The sequence below is a fragment of the Podarcis erhardii genome (genome assembly GCF_964252035.2).
Source record: "Podarcis erhardii genome assembly, chromosome: 2".
Classification (NCBI taxonomy): Eukaryota; Metazoa; Chordata; class Lepidosauria; order Squamata; family Lacertidae; genus Podarcis; species Podarcis erhardii.
In genome coordinates, this window is record NC_138498.1 from 36,871,121 (window position 1) to 36,894,085 (window position 22,965).

Sequence of the window (22,965 nt, forward strand, 5' to 3'; positions counted from 1 at the left end):
AGCTGCAGACAGACATATATGCTATGTCAGGTTTATCCTGTTAGGTGCTTAATGGTGTCACACTTCACTGACTTTTTTTCTACTTCCAGTTACTCTTGAAGGGTGGAAATGCACAAGAGAAAAGAGGCAGCGACACTGAACAGAGAACGCTTACAGTGCTAAGCTCCTAAACATCATTTATAGCAATGTGAAAGCCTGGGAATAAACCAGAAAAATGGGGGAGTCCCCTCATTTTTGTGTGTCCCCCCCAATTTGTTTCAAAAAAACTATGGCTGCCTCTTCTGGTTGCTATTGCATGCTCTTAAAGGCTAGAAGAAACCACAAATGAGACTACTCTGGCTACCAATCCTGGCTTTGAAGAACTAATGCAGGCACCTGAGGTATCTTTGCATCAAGTGGTGAAAAGGCACCCTTTCCCAAGCTGCTGCTCCCCCATATGACTACAATCCTCATTCTCTCCAGCCAGTGGGGATGCTCACAGAAGATGCTTCCACTGGTTCAATGCCACTAGGAACACCAATTGCATATCTACCATTGCTTTTAAATATATTATGTAAAAAATAATATGAAATGTAAGTATACTGTTCTCAACTGTCAGTCATCATAGGTATGACATAAATAGTGGTGATCAAAACACAGAAAACCCAAAGTCTTTAAAAAAAGAAAATCTTACCTTGGTTTTCGAATGTAATCCGTTCTGGAAGACCATTTGACTTCCAAAACATTCGAAAACCAAAAACTGAAAGCAGAAGCCTCAATACAATAAGGAAACTCAAAACGGAAGCCGCGTGGCACGTTTGGCTTCCGAAAATTGTTCGAAAACCGAAGCAGTTACTTCTGGGTATTCGGTGTTCGAAAGCCGAAACGTTCAACTTCCGAGACGCTTGAAAATTGAGGTTCCACTGTACTTAGGCTAAGAAATACTGAATATTGACAAACGCACAAAATTTCTGTTTTCTACTGAAGGTGAGACTATCCAAGTGTACATTTTTAAAGCCGTTGAAACAATGTCTTCATGTAAATCTAATTTAGTAGACTGGATCACTGAGGTGGTGAATTTTCATAGCCAGCATGACTATTAGGAAAGAACTGCCTCCTGTTAAAGTGCAGCATGTAGCCTACTGTGGGCAATTGTAACAGTGCTTTCCTTTACTCTGCAGGCAATGCATCTACCCAACTGACTCTAAGTATCAGATTGCTAGTGGGGTGCACTACACTGTGCAAAGCTTCACATACTTAAACAACAGGACCATGAGAAAGTCAATCTGAAAGTACAGCAGACACTTCAGCAGCATTGCATACTTTCTCCTTTCTGTATGCTACCCTTTGTTGCCCAAGCCCAGTATAGAAAAAAAAGGGTGGAAAACTTAAGAGGAATCTTATGAAATGCTTCCTTTTTCAAAGTGGAGCAAATTTATGCATTATAGATTTGGTAGCCAAACAATGAGCTTGCTAACTTCATTTCAGCTATGGCAAATTATGGTCTGTTTGCCCAAAGGGGCAAAGGGGGGGAAAGGGGGAACATGAACAGGCAGAAAGCTTTGACCACATAGTTAAGTGTATGGTTTCTGCATGACACCTGAATCAGTCTACTCCTGGCCTGTCCAACCGCCGATTGCAATATACCGGTCAATCGCAGGATGTCCCTGGTCGTTCCTGGTATCCTGACCCCCCCCTTCAAAAAAGAAAAAGAAAAAGCAGCAGCTCTGGTCAATCTAATGGGTAGATCACTGCCAGTTTTTTTTTATAGTGGGAGTAGACTGCAGTCTCTTGGAAGTTGGACGTGCCTGGTCTACTCTAACATGTTCATAATTGCAATAGATTCATCACACACATGCTATCAGGAGATCAATCAAACCGTATCCTTTATCACCTGAGGATAAGAGAGCAACAACAGTTTACTACAGTGGTACCTCAGGTTACATACGCTTCAGGTTACATACACTTCAGGATACAGACTCCGCTAATGCAGAAATATAATAATAATAATAATAATAATAATAATAATAATAATAATAATAATAATAATAATTTATTTGTACCCCGCCCATCTGGCTGGGTTTCCCCAGCCACTCTGGGCGGCTTCCATAAAAACCAGAAATACACTAAAATATCACATATTACCTCAGGTTAAGAAATTTGCTTCAGGATGAGAACAGAAATCGTGCAGCGGCGGTGCAAGGCCCCATTAGCTAAAGTGGTGCTTCAGGTTAAGAACAGTTTCAGGTTAAGAACGGACCTCAAGAACAAATTAGGTTCTTAACCCGAAGTACCACTGTATTTGCATAGTGCACACAGCTTTTCTATCATTCAAAAGTGTAATTATCTCTAATGTAGTAATACCTCTGTGTCAAAGGACAGCCCTCTCCTGCTCTCGGCTTTTTTTGCCAAACCAAATATATCTCCCATCTTGAGGTTTTGGTGTGTGTGTGTTTAAAGTGCTTTTGTTGCAGCTTTTCCGTTACCTTCCTTGAACAGGAGAGATAAATTGCATGTTTTATTCCAGGTCAGTCCCACCAAGGCCTTAATATTTACTTAGCACCTATTATTAGAAAGCCTTACTTGCTACAAACCTGTGTCCTTTGTAGCTGCATCATTTTCTGTCATTTGGTCATTGTGCAATTCCCTAGGTCACCTCCCATCCCTCCCTGGGCAATTCTGCTGCTAGCTGATGAGCCCACAGGAGACGGCAGAAGTGCTTATTACTAGTCCCCAACTACATGACCTTACACTCTGCACTATCAAATTTCATCCAATTTCTATTTCTCTATTCTGAGGTCATGCATTACTTTCCTAATCCTTATTTGTATTGACTATGCCTATTGATTGCCAGTCATCAGCAAAATTTGGCAAACAGTTCTCATAACTCTTAAGACATTAGAAACAATGAAACTGCATTTAGGCTAGACAGTTGCAATTGTTTCGCTTTTAAAAACTTGAGTTTAGTCAATCAGATCTACTTCACCTCTTTTTGTGTACTGTTTCAAACTCAGGCTCATAAAACAAATCTTTTTTATTATCAATTAGTTTCATTTAAATGCAAAAACAATGTCTATTCTGCTTTATCTGTCCCCAATAACTTTTGAAAGTTACAAAATGTAAGTATGTAACAAAACTAAGCTTCTCTTGTTCTTCGCTTTTCATAAATATAAAGAATTTAATGAGATTTATCAATGTGACTGAAATATAAATTTTTAAAACCCATAATTTTAATTTCTTTGCACATTTCAAGTCAAGTTCAAAACACACAATATTAACATCACCCAGGCCTCAATCACAAGGCCAAACTGGAGAAGAGGTTAGCAGATTCATGATGTGGCTTCCCTTATTTTTGGAAGATAAACTTAGCTAGGAAAACTGGATGAGAGAAAGAGAGGGGGGGTTAATCTTTCCCCTTGAACTGTTTCCTTAGTGTTAACCTCCCATGTAGTGGAGGGTACATGCATATTTTCTTGCTGTGGAGCAAAGAACTGCTGCTGTGAAAGCGATCTTAAAGAGTGGGAAATGGCACCGGCACAAAGGGTTAAACCCTGTTCCCTCAGGAATGCAGCCTTGATTTGATCTCCTTGGCTGCATTCTTTCTTACGAGTTGACTCACTCTACCAACATTTTCCCCCTAGTTTGGCTCTCACTGAGATGGGAAAGTCATGCCTGCACTGCACCAATTCAACAGAGAACATCGGAAGAGCCACTGGCCCATCTAGACCAGCATCCTGTTCTTTTGGAGACCAACCAGATGCCTGTGGGAAACCCACAAGCACTCGCTCCTCCTGTGAATACCAACGGTGGAGGGAGAGCACAGCCATGGTGGTTGGTAGCCATTGATAGCCTCCTCCTTCATAATCTGTCTAATCCTCTTCTAAAGACATCTAGGTTGGTGGCCACCATGGACTTCTGTGGAGGGAGTTCCATAGTTCAACTATATGCTACGTAGAGAATTACCTTTCTGTTCCTGAATTCAGCTTCATTGCATCTCCATGAGTTCTGGCATTATGTGAGAGGGGGAAAACCTTTCTCTATGTCATGCATAATTTTATAAACTTCTATGGTTGCCTCCTACTCACCTTTTCTCCAAGCTAAAAAGTCCCAAACATTGCAACCTTTCATCACAGGGAAGACTCTCAAAGCCCTTGATAATTTTGGTTGCCCGTTTCTGAACTTTTCTCAACTCTACAATATCCTTTTTGAGGTGAGTTGACCAGAACAGTATTCCAAATGTGGTTGCACCACAGATTTGTGTAATATCACTGTGATATTGGCAATTTTATTTTCAATTCCCTAGCATGGAATTTGCCTTTTTCACAGCCGCCACATCTTCAGTAAGCCTTCTACTATGACCCCAAGGTCTCAATTCCTGGTCTATCACCACCAGTTCACATCCCATATGTGTATATGTGAAATAAAGATATTTTGCCCCGACATGCATCATTTTACATTATCTACTATGACCCAAAGGTGTCGTTCCTGGTTCATCACTTCACTTCTCCTTCATGCTCCACCACTGGGCAAAGAGCTAGAGCCTGGCTTGCTCCTCGTGAGAGGGTTAGCACACAGTTAACTTAGAGGTGAGGCAATCTTCAGGCAACTATAAATTAGTACAAGGTTCGTCTCTCCGCATTTCTTTTGGTTGTCTGAAGGATCTGCCAACTAACAGGCAGCAACCCTGTGTCAGAAAAGGTAGCCAGGATGCACAATTGCAAAGGATCACTTTAAGAATGGTTATAGCCAAAACTAGTTTTTTCTTTGTAGTTTGTGCAATCCCACAAAGCCTCTTTGGAGGGAGGGCAGGAAAAGCATGCCAGGAAAAGCATGCTGAGCAGGATGGGCTGCAGCTCAGGGGTAGAACGTGTGCAGGCCAAAGGGCCCAGGTTCAGTCTTGGAAAAATTCGTGTCCATAGTCCTAGGGAGTAGCTGCTGAAACAACACTAAACTACAGTGGCACCTTGGGTTAAGAACTTAATTTGTTCTGGTGGTCCATTCTTAACCTGAGGTACCACTTTAGCTAATGGGGCCTCCTGCTGCTGCCGCATTTCTGTTCTCATCCTGAAGCAAAGTTCTTAAGCTAAGGTACTATTTCTGGGTTAGCGGAGTCTGTAACCTGAAGTGTCTGTAACCTCAAGCCTCTGTAACCCGAGGTAGCACTGTACATGGACCAATAAGCTGATTTGGTTTAAGGTAGCTTCTTGGGTCAGGCTTACATTTTGCCTCCAAACACCACTTTCTAGGCATTAGTGTTTTGCATGTGTGCTCGTATCTTGAAGGCAGCAGCAGCAGCAGCAGCAGCAGCAGCAACATATTGGAAGGCATCCTTAGATTTCTAGGAAACAAGTTACACTTGTATGGCAAACCCAGCCACCTGTGTAGACTTTAAATGAAGTGTCTGGAACTTGTCTAATCAACCTACTTTAATATTCCACTTCCAATTCTACTGTAAATTCTACCGTAATCATGCATTCACAGAAACACTAGCTTAAAAAGTGAGGTCTAAAATAGCAACAGGAAACTGTTCTCCAAAGGCTTTCCCCGGACAATGAAATGAAAGAGGTACAGAGAACTTTTCCCTAGTGCCAACACTTGGTCCAGACATGGTACAAAACACTTTATAAGAAAATTCATTTGTACACTTACTATAGTAAGAGCAGTAGACAACAATCCAGTGCCCCAATATAATGCTAGAAACAATGGACAAAATTATTTGACAACTTTAAAAATGGGACAGCAAATTTAAGTATGGTACAAATGATATAACACATCTCACCCATTATGGATAGGAATTTCTAGATGCCCAGCCTAAGAAATCTTAGAAGAATGGGCTTCATGCTTTTCACATATGCACGTAGCTGAACACAATTCATTAATGTAAAAAATTCATTAATGTAATTGTTACACCAAAATAATACTTTTCTTATCAACAGCAAACAGTTTCTATTCATCATCCACACCCACCTAGACTCCAGCAAGCTGCAATGATTGAAGTGATGGATAGGACACCAGACCCCTCAGAAGGGAAGAGAGAAAGGTTAGAGTCCTTAGTTGTGTGTCTTCATTTGCAACGAAGCCTGCTCAAAAGCAGTTCCAGGGCACTTTTCTGCCCTGTATTATTGCCACATAACCTTGGAAGCAAAGAGTAATTGCTTTCTAAAAGGATAAATAGTAGGTACATCCTGAAAACACAAGGAAACATGATTGAGAAGCCTGTGACCAATAAGGAGAGACCTCCTATCAGAATGGGAGAATATACTACTACTACTAATAATAATAATAATAATTTTATTATTTATACCCCACCTATCTGGCTGAGTTTCCCCAGCTACTCTTAGCAGCTTACAGCATATATAAAACATAGCAAATCATCAAACATTAAAAACTTCCCGATACAGGGCTGACTTCAGATGTCTTCTAAAAGTTATGTAGTTCTTTTGTCTCCTTGACATCTGAAGGGAGGGTGTTCCATACCTACTCAAACTTTTAAAAACTGCATAGAAAATATTGGGAGGGGATCAGTTCTACTGCTTATTTAGATTATGCTCTGTGCTCAAAATTATTTACCAACAGCAAAATGGCATATAATATTAAGAACATTCACATCTGATTCATGTCGTAGTTCAAATGAAGACTTGAAAGTCATAACGTGAAAATGTGCAGTAATTGTGTGCTTAATACCTGGTGCACTATTAGCCTCTGCATAAAAATGATGCATTATAAAATGGCAGGTACAATTCTGAAACATTACAGATCTGCAGGCAGTACTGTACTAAGGGTTGTACTAGAGATGCACCCAGTGGTATTTTTTTAGAAAAAGAAGTGCTGGAACTCACCATGAATGCCTCCCCTGTTCTCTTATAATGGCAACGGCGCCCACCTGAGAGGTGCCAAAACTGAGTTCTGGAAAGTTCCGGCTAAAAAACAGCCCTGGGTGCACCAACTGGAGCCCACCCTGGGACCTTGCAATGAAGGGTAAGTAAGAAATCTAAGAAAGAATTAGATATATCACATTTACATGCTATTTCTACTGGCGTCTTTAGTTCAACTGGCAAGAGTATGCTGTACCACATTCTTCTTCCCAGAAAATGCAGCACGTTGAGGACAGAATTTCGGTGGGGGAGCGAAGCAAGATGTGGCACAAACACATGGTCTATAATCTAATATACCTGAATCTTGAAAAGGCTATGTCTACAACTCTCTCATCAGGCATCTTTTAAACTGAAACTGCCAACTTTTACTGGCTGCCACTGCATCTCTGCATGTTAACAAGTTCTTTGGGTGACATGAGCAGGAGATTATGTTGGTTCCTATACCCTCCAATCACCCTGGTTGATTTCTGCATATTGTATGGTTGTGAAAGGTACAGGAGAAGGCCCAGCTGAAGGTTTTCAGATCAACTGGCAATTATTCTTTAAATAGGGAATTCAGCAGCTAAACCAAGCATAGCCGCCCTAAAATCTCCCGCCTACCTTTCTTCCGTGAAGTCTCTGCTGTGCCTACAAAAACTGCCTGCCAGAAATCCAGCTGCTGTGCACATCAGAAATATTTCCTTCTCTCCCACACACAGCTCAAAACTATTTTTACTTATACCCTGTGATTTTTCCCGCTCATCTCCTTTAACACCTAACTTTTAACATCTTGGCCTACCTGAACTGTAAACTCTTCAAGGCCTGGTCTCTGAGAATCTTGGTTATCAATAGCAAGTTCTAGAGGCTAACATTAGATAGAAACCATTGCATAGACAGAAATCATTGCACAGCAGAATAAGCAAGTCTGTTGACCAACACTGGCAAAAAAAATATGCCCTTTTCAAATTATTTAACTGAATTTTGGTGAAGGTTCTTGCTTGTGCCAGTGCTATTTTTCTAGAATAAGAAGTTATAATAGCAATGTTGCCCACCAGAGAGGTGCCGGAACTGAGTTCTGGTGAGTTCTGGCTGAAAAGAGCTAAAACAAAACCAGAATGAAAGAAGAAAAATGCCTTTTTATTAAAAACTACAAACATATCACAACACTCAGAGGTAAAAAGTGCATTCTAGATGTCCCCCACCCTTTACCTAAAACAACTCATTTTATAAAGCCTGCAGTAGAAACAGACGTCTCTCCAGAAAAATCAGCACAGAGAAGACTATGGAAGGAAAGCTTGCAATATCAGTCAAGGTGCCAGAGTCCCTCATCAAATACTTATCTCATTCAAAACAAGCAATTTCTTTTAATTTCTACCCTGAATTTTGCAAAGATCACACAAACACTTTTCCTACACTGCCAAGTTTCAAAACAAACTGCTGAGCCATTTTGAACAATAAGCCATAGAATCTACTGCCCTTCGCCCAATTTCTCATTGTGCCACTCAACCTTAACACAGGGCTATGACTGTGGTCTAAAGTACTGCAAGTTAATAATATTCATAATAAATCAAAACAGAGGCATTTAATTTTTCTGCTCCTGTACCTTCCCCCACTACTACATATTTTTTTATAAAATGTATTATAGGAGCTGAATTTCAATTTCAATTTCTCATGGACAGAGTTTTGTACAATGCATCTACAGCAATAAGAAATCATAGATGCTAAGGTAATAGAAGGTGACAAGGTCACTTCACAAATCCAGACTACTGAATTTTCACACTTCTGCTCTGCATCTAAACATATATTGCGGTAGGTTTTCTCTCTCATCTTCCTTTTCACATGTACAATTCAGTTGCATTTGCTGAAAGTAGAGATGTCAGTACACAAGCTCTCAAGGTTCGATTTTAGGCATGGTTATGATTAGGGACGCAGGTGGCGCTGTGGGTAAAACCTCAGTGCCTAGGACTTGCCGATCGTATGGTCGGCGGTTAGAATCCCCGCGGCGGGGCTAGCTCCTGTCGTTCGGTCCCAGCTCCTGCCCACCTAGCAGTTCGAAAGCACACCTAAGTGCAAGTAGATAAATAGGTACCGCTTTATAGCGGGAAGGTAAACGGCGATTCCGTGTGCTGCGCTGGCGCTGGTTCGCCAGAGCAGCTTCATCACGCTGGCCACGTGACCTGGAAGTGTCTCCGGACAGCGCTGGTCCCCGGCCTCTTAAGTGAGATGGGCGCACAACCCTAGAGTCGGACACGACTGGCCCGTTCGGGCAGGGGTACCTTTACCTTATGATTTGCTGAGGGATGCGGGTGGCGCTGTGGGTTAAACCACAGAGCCTAGGACTTGCTGATCTGAAGGTCGGTGGTTCGAATCCCCGTGACGGGGTGAGCTCCTGTTGCTCGGTCCCTGCTCCTGCCAACCTAGCAGTTTGAAAGCATGTCAAAGTGCAAGTAGATAAATAGGTACCGCTCCGGTGGGAAGGTAAACGACATTTCTGTGTGCTGCTCTGGTTCACCAGAAGTGGCTTAGTCATGCTGGCCACATGACCCGGAAGCTGTACGCCAGCTCCCTCGGTCAATAAAGCGAGATGAGCGCTGCAACCCCAGAGTCGGTCACGACTGGACCTAATGGTCAGGGGTCCCTTTACCTTTATAATTTGCTGAATGTTTCCTATTAAAAATGTATAGGTATACAACTGGTCAACGTGGTAGTAAAGAACTGGATTCAAAGACCTCGTTTATTACTCAATAATGCAGAATAAATCATTCCACTTCTCTTATTACTACAATTAGTAAAGTATTCCTTGTTATAAAAAAAAAAACAGCATTTGGGAAGTAAAAGAATTATCAAATCAAAAACAGGACTATTTCTGAACTGCACAAAACAAAGTAGAATCAGCCCTTTAGCTTGGAAGTGAAAAGGGGCAGCTGACAAATTAGCTCGCTTATCTAGATGGCTCCACAGATGTTCTGTAATACAGGTAGCCATTGTGCCAACATAAAAGCAATCCATTATGGCTGCATTCATTATAATCCTCTCAAAAGGTCTTTGTTCTAAACATACCCATATTCTAATACTAGAAAGGTCTTTGAGGGCTAAGGAGTGGGCCAACACCACCTTGCTCAAGCCACAATTTCTATAATGCATAATGCACTTTTAAACAGACATCCTGACAGCTTATTAAGTATGAATCTTAGCCTGCATACTGGCTGCAAACAAGTGTTGTTGTTTTTTTAAAAAATGCGCTAGTTATCAAATTGCTTTGGCAATTGCTCAGCTACAGCTCCAAGTTTCTACAGACTCCAGGTAATTGTTAGTGGCTAGCTAAGCTCTTTCTTAGTTGTTAGCCCTTCTCATGAATGCGCCCCAAACCATAGCAAAATGTAGCATAGGCCCACTGGGTATGCAAAGGACCAGGACAACAACTTAGATGGCTTCATCACTACTTCTTACTCTGGAATTGCCACCCTTTAGTCACCCATTTTTAAAATGGGGAATCCAGACTCTGTTGTTGGGAATCCAGTGGTTTGACTTATCTTGTTTTTTCAGACTTCATTTGCAGTAGGGGTGGTTTCTTTGTTTGTTTGTTTGCAAAACAAATCAATTGCATTACCAGTCGCCCCGTGTGAAGAGGCAAGGCACTCTTGTGCAATTGGGACTGCTTTATTTTTAGGGAAATACACCCATAGCTTTCTTCTTTCCTTCCCCTTCCTTTTTATCATACTTTGTGATGAATGAGCAGATTAGTGATATCAATTGCCTTAGTGTCAGTATCTGCTCAGCTGACAATGAGGGTACAGTATAATCATTTCCTCTAATATTTTCTCGCAACAAAATAGTACTATTTTGCTATTAAAAAGCGAAAAGAGAAAACAATGTAGTATGATTAGTAATTAAATCTTTCTCCTGAGGGGACAAACAGAGACTGACACTAGGGCAATATGGCGGGGGCGGGGAGGGGGACGGGACTTTTCTTTCTGGCCACAATCAAAAGGAAGGAAATATGGACAGAATCTGAAAACAGGAAACTTTTCATTAACACTGGAAATAACTTTTGAGTGGCACTTATAAGTAAACATTATAGATGGATCTTGGCTAAGGAATAGAGCACAGTGCTATACTAAGTGTAGTGTGGAATCTCAGTTTTAACATTTACAGTGGTACCTCAGGTTACATACACTTCAGGTTACATACGCTTCAGGTTACAGACTCCGCTAATCCAGAAATAGTACCTCTGGTTAAGAACTTTGCTTCAGGATGAGAACAGAAATCGTGCTCCGGCGGCGCGGCGGCCCCATTAGCTAAAGTGGTGCTTCAGGTTAAGAACAGTTTCAGGTAAGAACGGACCTCTGGAATGAATTAAGTACTTAACCAGAAGTACCACTGTATAGCTAACTATAAAAGAACAATGCTGCACTAAAGTATGGAACCACCCTAAAAAAAGCAGGCACTGAAATTCTCTCTTTCAGATAAATGGTGTTACTCTTCAGAATAGCAAGGGCACATGCTTCAAAGAGACTAATTCCTGCTCTTCCAGTAGCTGTTTTCTTAGATACAGTGGTGCCTCGCAAGATGAAAAGAATCCGTTCCGCGAGTCTCTTCGTCTAGTGGTTTTTTCGTCTTGCGAAGCAAGCCCATTGACAGCTTAGCGGATTAGCGCTATTAGCGGCTTTTAGCGGATAAGCGGATAAGCGGCTTAGAAAAAGGGGAAAAAAGGGGGAAAAACCCGCAGGAACTCGCAAGACATTTTCGTCTTGCGAAGCAAGCCCATAGGAAATTCGTTTTGCGAAGCACCTCCAAAACGGAAACTCTTTCGTCTAGCGGGTTTTCCGTCTTGCGAGGCATTCGTCTTGCGGGGCACCACTGTACAAAAATTCTTATTGTGTTATGGTGACTGCTTTGCTCTTTATCTTCTGCCTACTCCAAACAGTGCCTTGGGAAAACAACTGGAAGCTCCACATCTCTTAACTGAGCAATTATTCAATGATCACATACTTTTATCTTACTGCAATAATTTTATCGTTTCACCAGATTTAACATCAGCAGCTACTTTTAAAATTATTTACATATACTATTATGAAAGCTGAAGAAGTGATACTGTTTCACAGCATAAAACAGTAACTGCTAAAACCACATTGATTCCAATAAACTCAAAACAGGAATCCAAGGCAGAACATTAAAAAGCAATAAAAAACATCTGTTTGCAGGTGTCCTCTGAAGTAAACGTTACAGAAAAAAGCATGCATAAGTTGCCCTTCATTCCAAACACCTTCCGTTAAGCACATGTTTTTTTTAAAGATATCCAATACTTTTGCACATTTTACAGTATGCTAAGTTTCAGTTTAGATTACAAGACCAGTAAGAAAAAAATGATTAGACAGCCACACCATTTACAGCTGCTCAGTCTTAAAGCACAATATCTCAACCAGGTCACATTCACCTGTACAACAGATTAAGAATGATTACTTCTGATCTGACACTATATGATAGTAGAACTAGAACCCTATTAAAATACATTTTATTCCACTGAAACACATGCAATTAAGTGCTTGCTTCTGTCCTTGGAAAAACCAAACATGTAAGGCACTTTAATCATTTAATAATCTTCTATTATCACAACTTTTGGTTATACAGCAAAATCCAATGTTAGTCAGGGTAAACCCATTGAAATCAATGGACTTTAATTTACACCCATTCATTTTAATTGGTTTTAAGTTTTATATGTTATACTAAGGTGTGGTTTAATGCTAGACTTTTGAAAACATACACATTTGGGTTTTAAACATTATGATGATACATCATTCCTGGTTTTTGTCTCTTAGTCACACTGCTGTAGCCTAACCTCTGTCCCAAATAAGAAACCATACATTAGTTCTAGTCTGTATGGCTTATTCTGAATGCAGTGTGTTGTTGTTGTTTTTTTAAGTGTTTGTGGTACAAAATACATACCCCAGTGAAGAATTGTACCTGGAGATGAAGATATTCTGTTAGAGTAAGATGGACAATGCAAAAAATCTCCTCATGCTAATAATTCTGAATTCAAAGCATTTAAATGGAAAAAGAGGGAAAGCTATTCCAGATACAGTAACAGCTGCCATCCAAATTGCTTAACTTACTTGCTGTATACACATCTGTGCTTCAATTCTGATTCACAAAACAACCAAAACAAACTGAAATAATGACTTGAGGAAAAAGAATTCAACAACAGTCAAGGACTGAGATAAGATTTTCCCAACCTGGGTGCTCACGTCAGACTTAGAGCCTGCAAAATCCCTCACATAAATAGTCAAAACTATTTATGTCAAAACTCAAGAGGGGGATGAAGCTTTTCTCTATGCACTCATCATTTACTACCTCAGTTTCTTACAATCACAGATATGAGGTAATACTTTGCAGAAAAACACATTCAAAATAATGTGTTTACTTTAGTTAGAACAAAAACAAGAACGAAATATTTACTCTAGACAGCTGATCAAAATAGTTTGCTACAAAGGCAAAATGCATTTTTTGAAGAGGAGATGAAAATTAAGTGTCTCTATCTCCTTAGAAGTGCTTTGTACATAGAACTTGTGCATTTTGGAGCAGCGAGGAAGCTCATTTACATCCTAAGTACCGGTATTTTGAATACTTGTGTAGCTACTGTTTAACTTCCCATAATAGTTTAAACATATCTTTTTGTTTTCTTATTTTATCATCAGGTTATTGCTTTTTAAAAATAATGTGCAATTAAATCTCTTGAGCAGCACTTCTTTGAAAAATTATGGGATTAAAATATATATACAATGATCATCTTATCTCTCCTGCAACACTGAAGCAGATTAGGTGATGCAGTTTGTGTTACAACTGCCTGCAGACAGAACAGAGACAATAACTCAGAGACAAAAATTGAAGACATAAGGTAATATTAAGGAAGGGGAGGAAGTCATTGTGGGGGTCCTGACAGGAACACATACACCCACAAGCGCTATGTTGGCAGTTCCAAGGGTTAGGCTGAGGAGGAATAAAGCCAGATATGATGACAGGGAGACTTGGGGCTACCTCCCTTCATTCTCACAACAGCCCTGTGAAGCATAGCTGTCAACGTTTCCCTTTTTTAAAAGGGAAATTCCCTTATTCCAAATAGGATTCCTCGCAAGAAAAGATTCCTCGCAAGAAAAGTTGACAGCTATGCTGTGAAGTGAGCTAGTCAGAGCATGAACGATTTACTCAAAGTCACCCAGTGAGCTTCATAAATGAACTGGGAGTTGAACTCCGATCTTGCTGGCCTGAGTCAAAATTCTAACTACTACAATAAATTCTGGCATTACTAAACTTGGAACGCTTAGCTCTCACCTGTGGCTCCTGGAAGCTGTCAGCATGTGACAGTGGCCACACCTGGGGAATGGCTTTGACCGGCCAGCTAAACCAGGTGAGGGTAGCCGATGTGTCTCAAGCCCTCAGTGAGTTTGAGAATTCCCCTGCGAGACTCCAGCAGATTGAGTGGATGAGACCAATAGCGGGTTCAATGGTCAAGAAGGCGGTTTCTACATGTTCTACATAGAGGGAAGTGAGGGCAAATGGGGCTCGTCAATTTGGGAAGACAGCCTATTTGGGAAGGAAGTCTCTGATCCTAAACCTTCACTGTCTTGTGGGAAAAGGCTAAGGAGTAAATCCTACATAGTGGAGTCCCCAAGATGGTTTTATGCCTCCTTCCTGCAACTCTTGCAGCCAAGCTGGTGCCAAATGTATTGATCTGCTTTCCTTTGGACCACATTAGTGAAGTCAAGGGTTGGTCTTGATGTCTGGGCAGCCTAGGACCTCCATACACACTGCCAGGCTTGCACCCGGGGAGGTCATTTCGGAGCTGCTAACACAGCGGTTTGACTTCACACTCAGAGGTGCACTGTCTCTTGAGACGGATGGATGCTAACAGCACACAGTAACATTAGCTAATAAAATCCACACTAGCCAATGAATCTTGGGTGTAAGGACTATCCAGAAAGATAAGATTCCCATCACCACTCTGAGACAGGCTGCTGGAATTGTTATTCAAGGAGACACTTAAAAATAAAGATTTCAAAAGCACAAGCCCCAAGTTTATATACTGAAATAAAATTAATCACAGACTTTAACTTTAAGTCTTTTGTTTTCCTTCAGTCTCAAACCACTGTGAATGCCAGGTGGTTCCTAAGTAATCCCCCAAGAGAGTAAAATAAATGTCAGAAGCAAGAGGTTTGCTAGATGTGGTTTCTTAGGTGGGTAACATAGAATAATGCTTCAGAACATTAAAAACCTAAGCTAATGCATCAGAACCCAATTCTTCAAAGCAATCAGCATTTATTCTTACCCCCTCAACAATATTTAATGCGAGGGCTGTTTATCTTTCTGATATCCTCTACATACCGAAAGATTTGAAATATATATTGACAATTATGACAATTAATGTTTGTAATGAATAAATGTTGATTGCCCTGAGAAAAGTTGAGAGTTCGGGATGCTATTTTAGCTGTAAAGCACAACAAACTCAAAGGGGGGAAATAATACCAGCTTCTGTTTTGCTACAGCAGCATTTATTTTATTTTGTTGTACACCACCCTTCAACCTAGGAGTCACAGGGCGGTGAGCAATAAAATACAAGAAAACACGTGAGACTTCCCCAAGTCATTTGCTGAGCTGCAAGGGTATCATAAAGGGCTCAGGATTATTTTAACTGCCACAAACGTAAACAATCAGCACACAGGGTTCAGGGACAAGAAAGGGATCAATGTTCTTGGTGTAAAAGGAATGAATTAAGAAACACTCATGAACGCGGGTGGCGCTGTGGTCTAAACCACTGAGCCTAGGGCTTTCCGATCGGAAGGTCGGTGGTTCAAATCCCCGCGATGGGGTGAGCTCGCGTTGCTCGGTCCCAGCTCCTGCCAACCTAGCAGTTCAAAAGCATGTCAAAGTGCAAGTACATAAATAGGTACCGCTCTGGCGGAAGGTAAACGGTGTTTCCGTGTGCTACTCTGGTTTGCCAGAAGTGGCTTAGTCATGCTGGCCACATGACCTAGAAAAACTGTCTGCAGACAAACGTCGGCTCCCTCGGCCAGTAAAGCGAGATGAGCGCTGCAACCCCAGAGTTGTTTGTGACTGGACTTAACTGCCAGGGGTTCTTTACCTTTTACATGAACATAGACATAGAAACAGAGAACACATCCACAGGTCTCTATGCACCTCTCCACTGGCCTACATATTTGAACTGTTAGTAATCAAACTCATCACCTACCTCTCCAACTATGAGGCTTCCCCAAACCACCATTTTCCTGCATTTTCTGCATTCATATGCTTACACAATTTTGTTAGAACATAAGTTAGACCAAAGCTGGGGCAGGGGCAGGTGGAAGGGTGACAGCATTTTATAGTTTCATCCAAAGCCCATGAAATTGTATAGTTTGAGTCTTTTAGATTTATTAGAATATATTTTAATACTTAAGAAGATGGTCTGTATAACCTAAGGCTTTAACCTCCTGGTGAAAGACATCTTAGTCACTAGAGTATGAGTTTTAATCAATTCACTTTGTATGTATGTACATAAATCCTACAGAATTACTCTCCGGAAAGGGGTACATGAATGAATCACAGCAAATAGATGGAGAGGGTGTGTGTGTGTGTGTGTGTGTGTGTGTGTGTGTGAAATAAATAGTTTCAACATAATTTCTTTAAAAAAACTAGTACAGTGGTACCTCGGGTTACATACTCTTCAGGTTACATATGCTTCAGGTTACAGACTCTGCTAACCCAGAAATAGTACCTCGGGTTAAGAACTTTGCTTCAGGATAAGATTTCTGATCGTGTTCCAGCGGCGCGGCGGCAGCAGGAGGCCCCATTAGCGAAAGTTGTGATTCAGGTTAAGAACAGTTTCAGGTTAAGAACGGACCTCCGGAACGAATTAAGTACGTAACCAGAGGTACCACTGTATTTGAAAAATTGAAGTGTGTACAATATTAAACATGAAACAGAATGTAAAGAATACAAGTGGTGGAATTCAACATCAAGCCGTGCATTGTAGCTTGCCAGATGGAATGATTCCCCCTTTCCCTCCTTATGCATTGCTCTAAGGGCTTTTTTGACACACATACCCCAGCCAATTTCAAAGGGACACAAAGCAAGAGAAGGGGGGAAACCAACAGGGATGCAACCAAAATGCCAACAGGGATGCAACCAAAATGAGTCTTACACAAAACACAAACCTTCCTCCTCAGCTGATTTGTGCAGATTATCTGGGAAGGGGGCATTGACTTGATGATTTGGGAAGTGGCAATTTATATCTTCATCAGCGAGCTGGGTTCTGTGGATGCGAATTACCCCCTTCCCAGCTCATCATATCAGTCACCTGATGAATGTAAGTCACCAGACCCAGCTCATCACATGTTGAACCTGATATTTGGAGGGGGCAATTTCCATTACCGTCAGAGTGCTGAGCTGGGAAGAGAATACTGCATCTCCTTTGTTTTTTGTTTTCTTTTTGCTTCCTCCAGCACCAAAATCAGTTGGGCCTTGAGTGCCAGATCAGGCCCCCAGGTTGGGAGTTAGCCACTTCTGTTTTACAGTACAGTGGTACCTCAGGTTAAGTACAGTGGTGCCCCGCAAGACGAATGCCTCGCAAGACGAAAAGCTCGCTAGACGAAAGGGTTTTCCGTTTTTCGAGGTGCTTCGCAAGACGAATTTCCCTATGGGCTTGCTTTGCAAGACGAAAACGTCTTGCAAGTTCTTGCTAGTTTTTTCCCTTTTTTCCCTTTTTCTAAGCCGCTAAGCCGCTAATAGCCACTAAGCCGCTAATAGCCGCTAAGCGCGCTAATCCACTAATGGCCGTGCTTCGCAAGATGAAAAAACCGCTAAACGAAGAGACTCGCGGAACGAATTATTTTCGTCTTGCGAGGCACCACTGTACTTAATTTGTTCCGGAGGTCCATACTTAACCTGAAACTGTTCTTAACCTGAAGCACCACTTTAGCTAATGGGGCCTCCTGCTGCTGCCACGCCACCAGAGCACGATTTCTGTTCTCATCCTGAAGCAAAGTTCTTAACCTGAAGCACTATTTCTGGGTTAGCAGAGTCTGTAACCTGAAGCGTATGTAACCTGAGGTACCACTGTATCATCTCTAAAGCAAATTCTGGACAATTGGCATTTGTACATTACCATGAGCAGGATTTACTTGCAAAATAAAGAAAAGGGGCACAAAATATTTCAAAATTAAACAGGAACACTGTTTTTATTTATCATACTCATCAACTGAACACATGTTGCAATTCTAGTATAACGGAGAAACCAACCTGCAAGGCAAGTTAGATAGCAACTAACCAATTTATGACCTATTCTTACATGCACTTACACATGGGTAGGCAAACTAAGGCCCGGGGGCCGGATCCGGCCCAATCACCATCTCAATCCGGCCAGCGAACAGTCCGGGAATCAGCGTGTTTTTACATGAGTAGAATGTGTCCTTTTATTTAAAATGCATCTCTGGGTTATTTGTGGGGCATAGGAATTCGTTCATTTTTTTTTTTTTTAAATATAGTCCGGCCCCCCACAACGTCTGAGGGACAGTGGACCGGCCCCCTGCTGAAAAAGTTTGCTGACCCCTGCACTTACACAACTATAGCTTAAAATAAGCCTACACTATGCGAAGCAAATCAAAGAAAAAGAACTCAGAACAGATTTTTCAGTAATCTCATTTATGAGTCAGCAGGCAAGGCTAAGAAATCAATGGAACAAACCATAGGGGGAGAAGGAATGTGCATGCAACTTCTGGTGGTAGATAGAAATTAATACCAATAACCCAGTAAGTCCTACAAACTGACATGAAATCAATAAAGTTTTCATTTTAAGAAAATTTGAAAAAAGAAATGGCCAAAGATATATTATTAATTCCAACTTACAGCAGTAATTGTGTCTAATTCTCCAAAATGCTGAGGATTTGCAAGTTTTACACAAAGCCACCACTAACAGCCTATAAAGTATCTTTATTTTGGCAAGATACCTAACTGTTAATATGCAGAAACAAGTACCGTATTGGCCCGAATATAGGCCACTCCCCCCCCTCAATTTCAACCTTGAAAAGTTAAAATGCAGCTTATATTCGCGACCTTACAATATCACTGCTAAAACAGCTGCCCTAGGTCTGCCGCCCTGCCTTCCAAGGCTGGAATGGAGAGTGCGCTCCCGTCCAGGATATCATCATGAGGGCCATCGGGGGTACAGGACAACAGCACCTCTCCCAACCAGGGCTCCCAAGCCTCCCCCAAACCACCGGAAAGAAGGAGGGGAGGTGGGAGGCTGCCAGCAAAGCAGCACAGCTCCCCCCACCCCAGGAAGCAGCCCGGGAGCGCGGGGGAATAGTAGCCATAGGATATTCTTCTACAGTTGCCATTTACGGGTGTGAATGCCTGTGGAATTTAAAGGGAGCAGCTTATATTCGGGTATTGTCTCCCCCCACCCCCAATTTTAAAGGTGTGGCTTATTTGCGGGTACAGCTTACATTTGGACCAAAACAGCACCACCTCTTTTCTGTTTCTACTAATGCAGCTGCTATTTTACAATATCTGTATTCCTCACCCTCACAGACTTGAGGCAAATGAAAATGAAAGAATTGGGTTGGGCTCTTTGCATTATTTTAAGTGTTACGATTGGATTAATGAGAGATAATTTTACAAAATTGCTCAGTAGCACTTCACAACAAAGCAATGAACTACAACCTATGTATTATGTCCATTATTTCAGATATGGCTTCCTAAACTGCGCCACCTAATTCCCAGAGGGGGAGGAAGAGGAGAAAAAGGTGTAATGGGAAATGATTGTTTATATAGTTACCTGGCTTGCATGGGGCAGTACAAACCTGGTTGAAAGTATACACACAGATTTGGAAACATTTCCTGTGACACCTATTTATTGTGACAAAGACACAATAAATTACTGGCTAGTTGGTATACATTGTGAGATATGCTGGTGAGTTTTGATCCACTCCACCTACTTAGAGAGAAGTAAAAAATTCATGGTGGGTCTGCATCTGAGAAAGGGATTGGTCAAAGTTTTTAAGCCTCTTATCTATGGAAAAAACAGGATGTTCACTCATGCAATTGTAATCCTATGGATTTTAAGCTAGCTGAAACTAAAATAAAATGTAAATTAAATTCACTCATTTGACACTCAAAGAATATACATTTTGGCATAAATACTGAGTAGTGGATGGCAGTGCTTATTTATTTATTACATTATATCCCACCCATCCTCTAAAAAACTCAAGGTGAAATTTATGGTTCTCATCCTCCCCTATTTTATTCTAATCTAGTGAAACAGGACAGTCACCATAACTTAGCTCAGGCCAAGAACACTCAGTGAAGTTCTTGGCTTTGTGGCGATTTGAACCAGAATCTCCCCAATCAGCCTCAGCATCTCCATCATTTTATTATTTATACCCCACCCATCAGACTGAGTTTCCCCAGCCACTCTGGGCGGCTTCCAACATATATAAAAACAAAATAAAACATTTAACATTTAACTATTTGCCTATCACCACACCATACGTATGGGCTTTATAGGCTGCCACGGCTGCTGGAATTCCATGTAAAGTTGAATTTCTAGTACCGTATCGTGTTGGGTGGGTGGGTCTGAATATATGGGAGCTATATATAAATTTATGAACTTCTTAATGAAGTCTACACCTACTATTTTGCAAATTCCATGATTTCCAAGTTCTGTCTCATTGTGGAAATAAGGAAAACTAGATAGAATGCAAAATTCTGATGTAGAACCTACAAATCACACAGAAAAAGCTTCCAAGCTTATTCCTGCAAAGGAGAAAGCTCATACTGTATTTGAGATATGTGTCCATTTATGTAGCAACAGAAGCCTTTCACTTTTAGGTTGTAGCTTTGAAGGTCTCCCCCGCCCCCAAGTGACGTTGTTATCTGCTCTGTATGAACTTAATGGACTGTGTTGCAGGGTTGGGGGTGGGGAGACTAAAAGTGACTTAAAACATACCGATTTTAAAATTAATGCACCACTTCCTTTGAGAGGCGCACACAATTTCCATATCAAAGATACTGCTACTCAGAATTGCTTATAGTACTTCCACCCATCATAGCATGCAGTTCCTCTGTTAGTATATCACAAGCTTTTCGATCCATGCAACATTCATTTATAAGTCCTCTTGGTATTACTTTAGTGTCCACCCCTTCCCGCTAATCTCGTGCCTCATATGTATCACCACTCAATGAAATTTGAGAAGTAGTTAGAGTTCACTAGACGTAAGGCCCTTGTCAACATTCCAAATAACATGTAGTTACTAGCTTACAGATGCACTTGTGAGGGAAAATGTAGAGTCATGAACTCACTCAGGTCTGCACCCCATGGGCATACACAGGAGCCTTTTTATTTAGGCCTCAACTTTGCGCTCATTATGTAAGTTACACAGCACAAACACTTACCCATTTCCTATGTAAACAGGGGCTGGGGAGGTTGCAGGGGTTTTTGCCCCAATGAATTCCTAGCCTTCAACACTTGCAACATTCCCTTTGCTTATGCCACAAAGCAATGTCTAGTACAGTGTAGCAAAAAACTGAAAACAACCATATTAGTATAAAATATTTGTTTGGAGTTTAACAACAGATTGTGGAGAACAATATTAATACCCTCATCATGTTTTAGCAAGTAGCATTACAGAAACTTAAATTAATTTAAATGATTGCTAATGAAATGCACATTGTCGTAATTATTCCCGCTAGCTTTCTGTACACCCTAAACAATCTCCATCCCCGCATATATTTGAAATCCTACAGCTTTACTGTATCCTTAAAAAAACTGTAGCTTAAAAAAACAAAACTGAATTTTATGCAGTTCCCCAGAACAAGAAACCCTCAGCAGATATCACTGCAGGAAGTCAGAGAGGCCACAATTAAGCTCAAGAACGAAGATTTCCAACAGATCACCTGAATTCCCACCCAATACAGAATTGCAGGTAGATGCCCAGATCAGGAGCATGCAGAACTGAGATCGTATCTCTTGGGGAATAGATTCACTATTGCGGAATATAGTATTTTCAGGAGCTATAAGCAAAGAGAGAAGAATGTGGTTCTCTCTTTCCTTTGTGGTGCAGAGAGCATAATGGGTGGGAGAGAGGAGGCCTAACGAATAGAAAACCCGTTTGGTCCAGAAGCTGCTGCGCATCCTTAACTGGTGCAAGGTGGGCCCCTGCAAGGCGTGATTGAGACACGAGGCCAGGAGCTGCCTTTCCGCAACCCCCGAGTCAGAGGCCAGGCTCAACCTTCGGGGGTGGGGGGCACCCGGATACTACACCCACATGGCCTGGAGCCTCTCACCCCACGGAGGCCCTGCCATTCCTCCTAAGGAGTCCTGCCTAAGGAGCCCCCCTCCCCAGCTACTATCCCCCTCCCTCCCTCGCCGCCGTGTATGCAGATGAGATGCAGATGAGATGCAAACGAGGCCCAGGGCGGCGGCGGCGGCGGCTGCTTCTCCTTCTCCTCGGTTACCTTGGTCTCCTTGACGTGCTGCTTAATGCCCTCCGGGTACCACTGGACGCGCACGTAGCCGCGGCGGAGGGGGCTCCCTCGGCTCTCCTCCCCGCCGCAGGGGCCCCCGGACTCGGAGCCCCCCGAGCTGCCCGCTCCGCCTCCCCCGGGGCCGCCGCCGCCGCCGCCACTGCTCCCTCCGCCTCCGCCGCCTCCTCCTGCTCCGGGGCCTCGCCCCCCGTCGTCGTCCTCGGAGTCGGAGTCCTCGCCGTGCATGACGCGGACGAGGCCGAAGCGCACCGAGCCCCGGTAGCGGCCGGACACCAGGTCGTGGGTGAAGAGCAGCCTCTGGGAGCCGGCGGCGGGGAGGGCGGCCGGGGCCGGGGCTGCCGGCGGGGCAGCGGGAGCAGGCGGCTCCGCCATGGTGGTGGCTTGGCCGGCTGAGGCGGGGAGAAGGAAGGGAGGGGGAGAAGGAGGGAAGGAGGAGGAGGAGGAGGAGGAGGAGAAGGAGAAGAAGAAACGAGGAGGAGGAGGGAAGAGGAGGAGGAGGAAGAGGAAGGGATGGCGGCGGCAGCAGCAGCAGCAGCAACGGCGGCCGCTTGGCCCACACAGCGCAGTCACCGTTCGGCGGGGGCGGGGCTACAAC

At 42.4% G+C, this 22,965-nt stretch overlaps 1 protein-coding gene across 2 annotated transcripts in view; it reads right to left on the reverse strand.

The window, feature by feature from the left end:
• Positions 1–22,923, reverse strand: part of UBE2O (ubiquitin conjugating enzyme E2 O) — a 61,347-nt gene extending 38,424 nt beyond the window's left edge. The window contains exon 1 of one of the 2 annotated variants that reach the window (XM_081850683.1): positions 22,341–22,923. In XM_081850683.1, coding sequence (XP_081706809.1) covers positions 22,341–22,742 — 402 coding nt within the window. In that variant the 5' untranslated portion in view covers positions 22,743–22,923. The remainder of the gene's footprint in view (positions 1–22,340) is intronic. The other variant, XM_081850684.1, reaches the window with a different exon arrangement.
• Between the last annotated feature and the right edge of the window lie 42 nt (positions 22,924–22,965).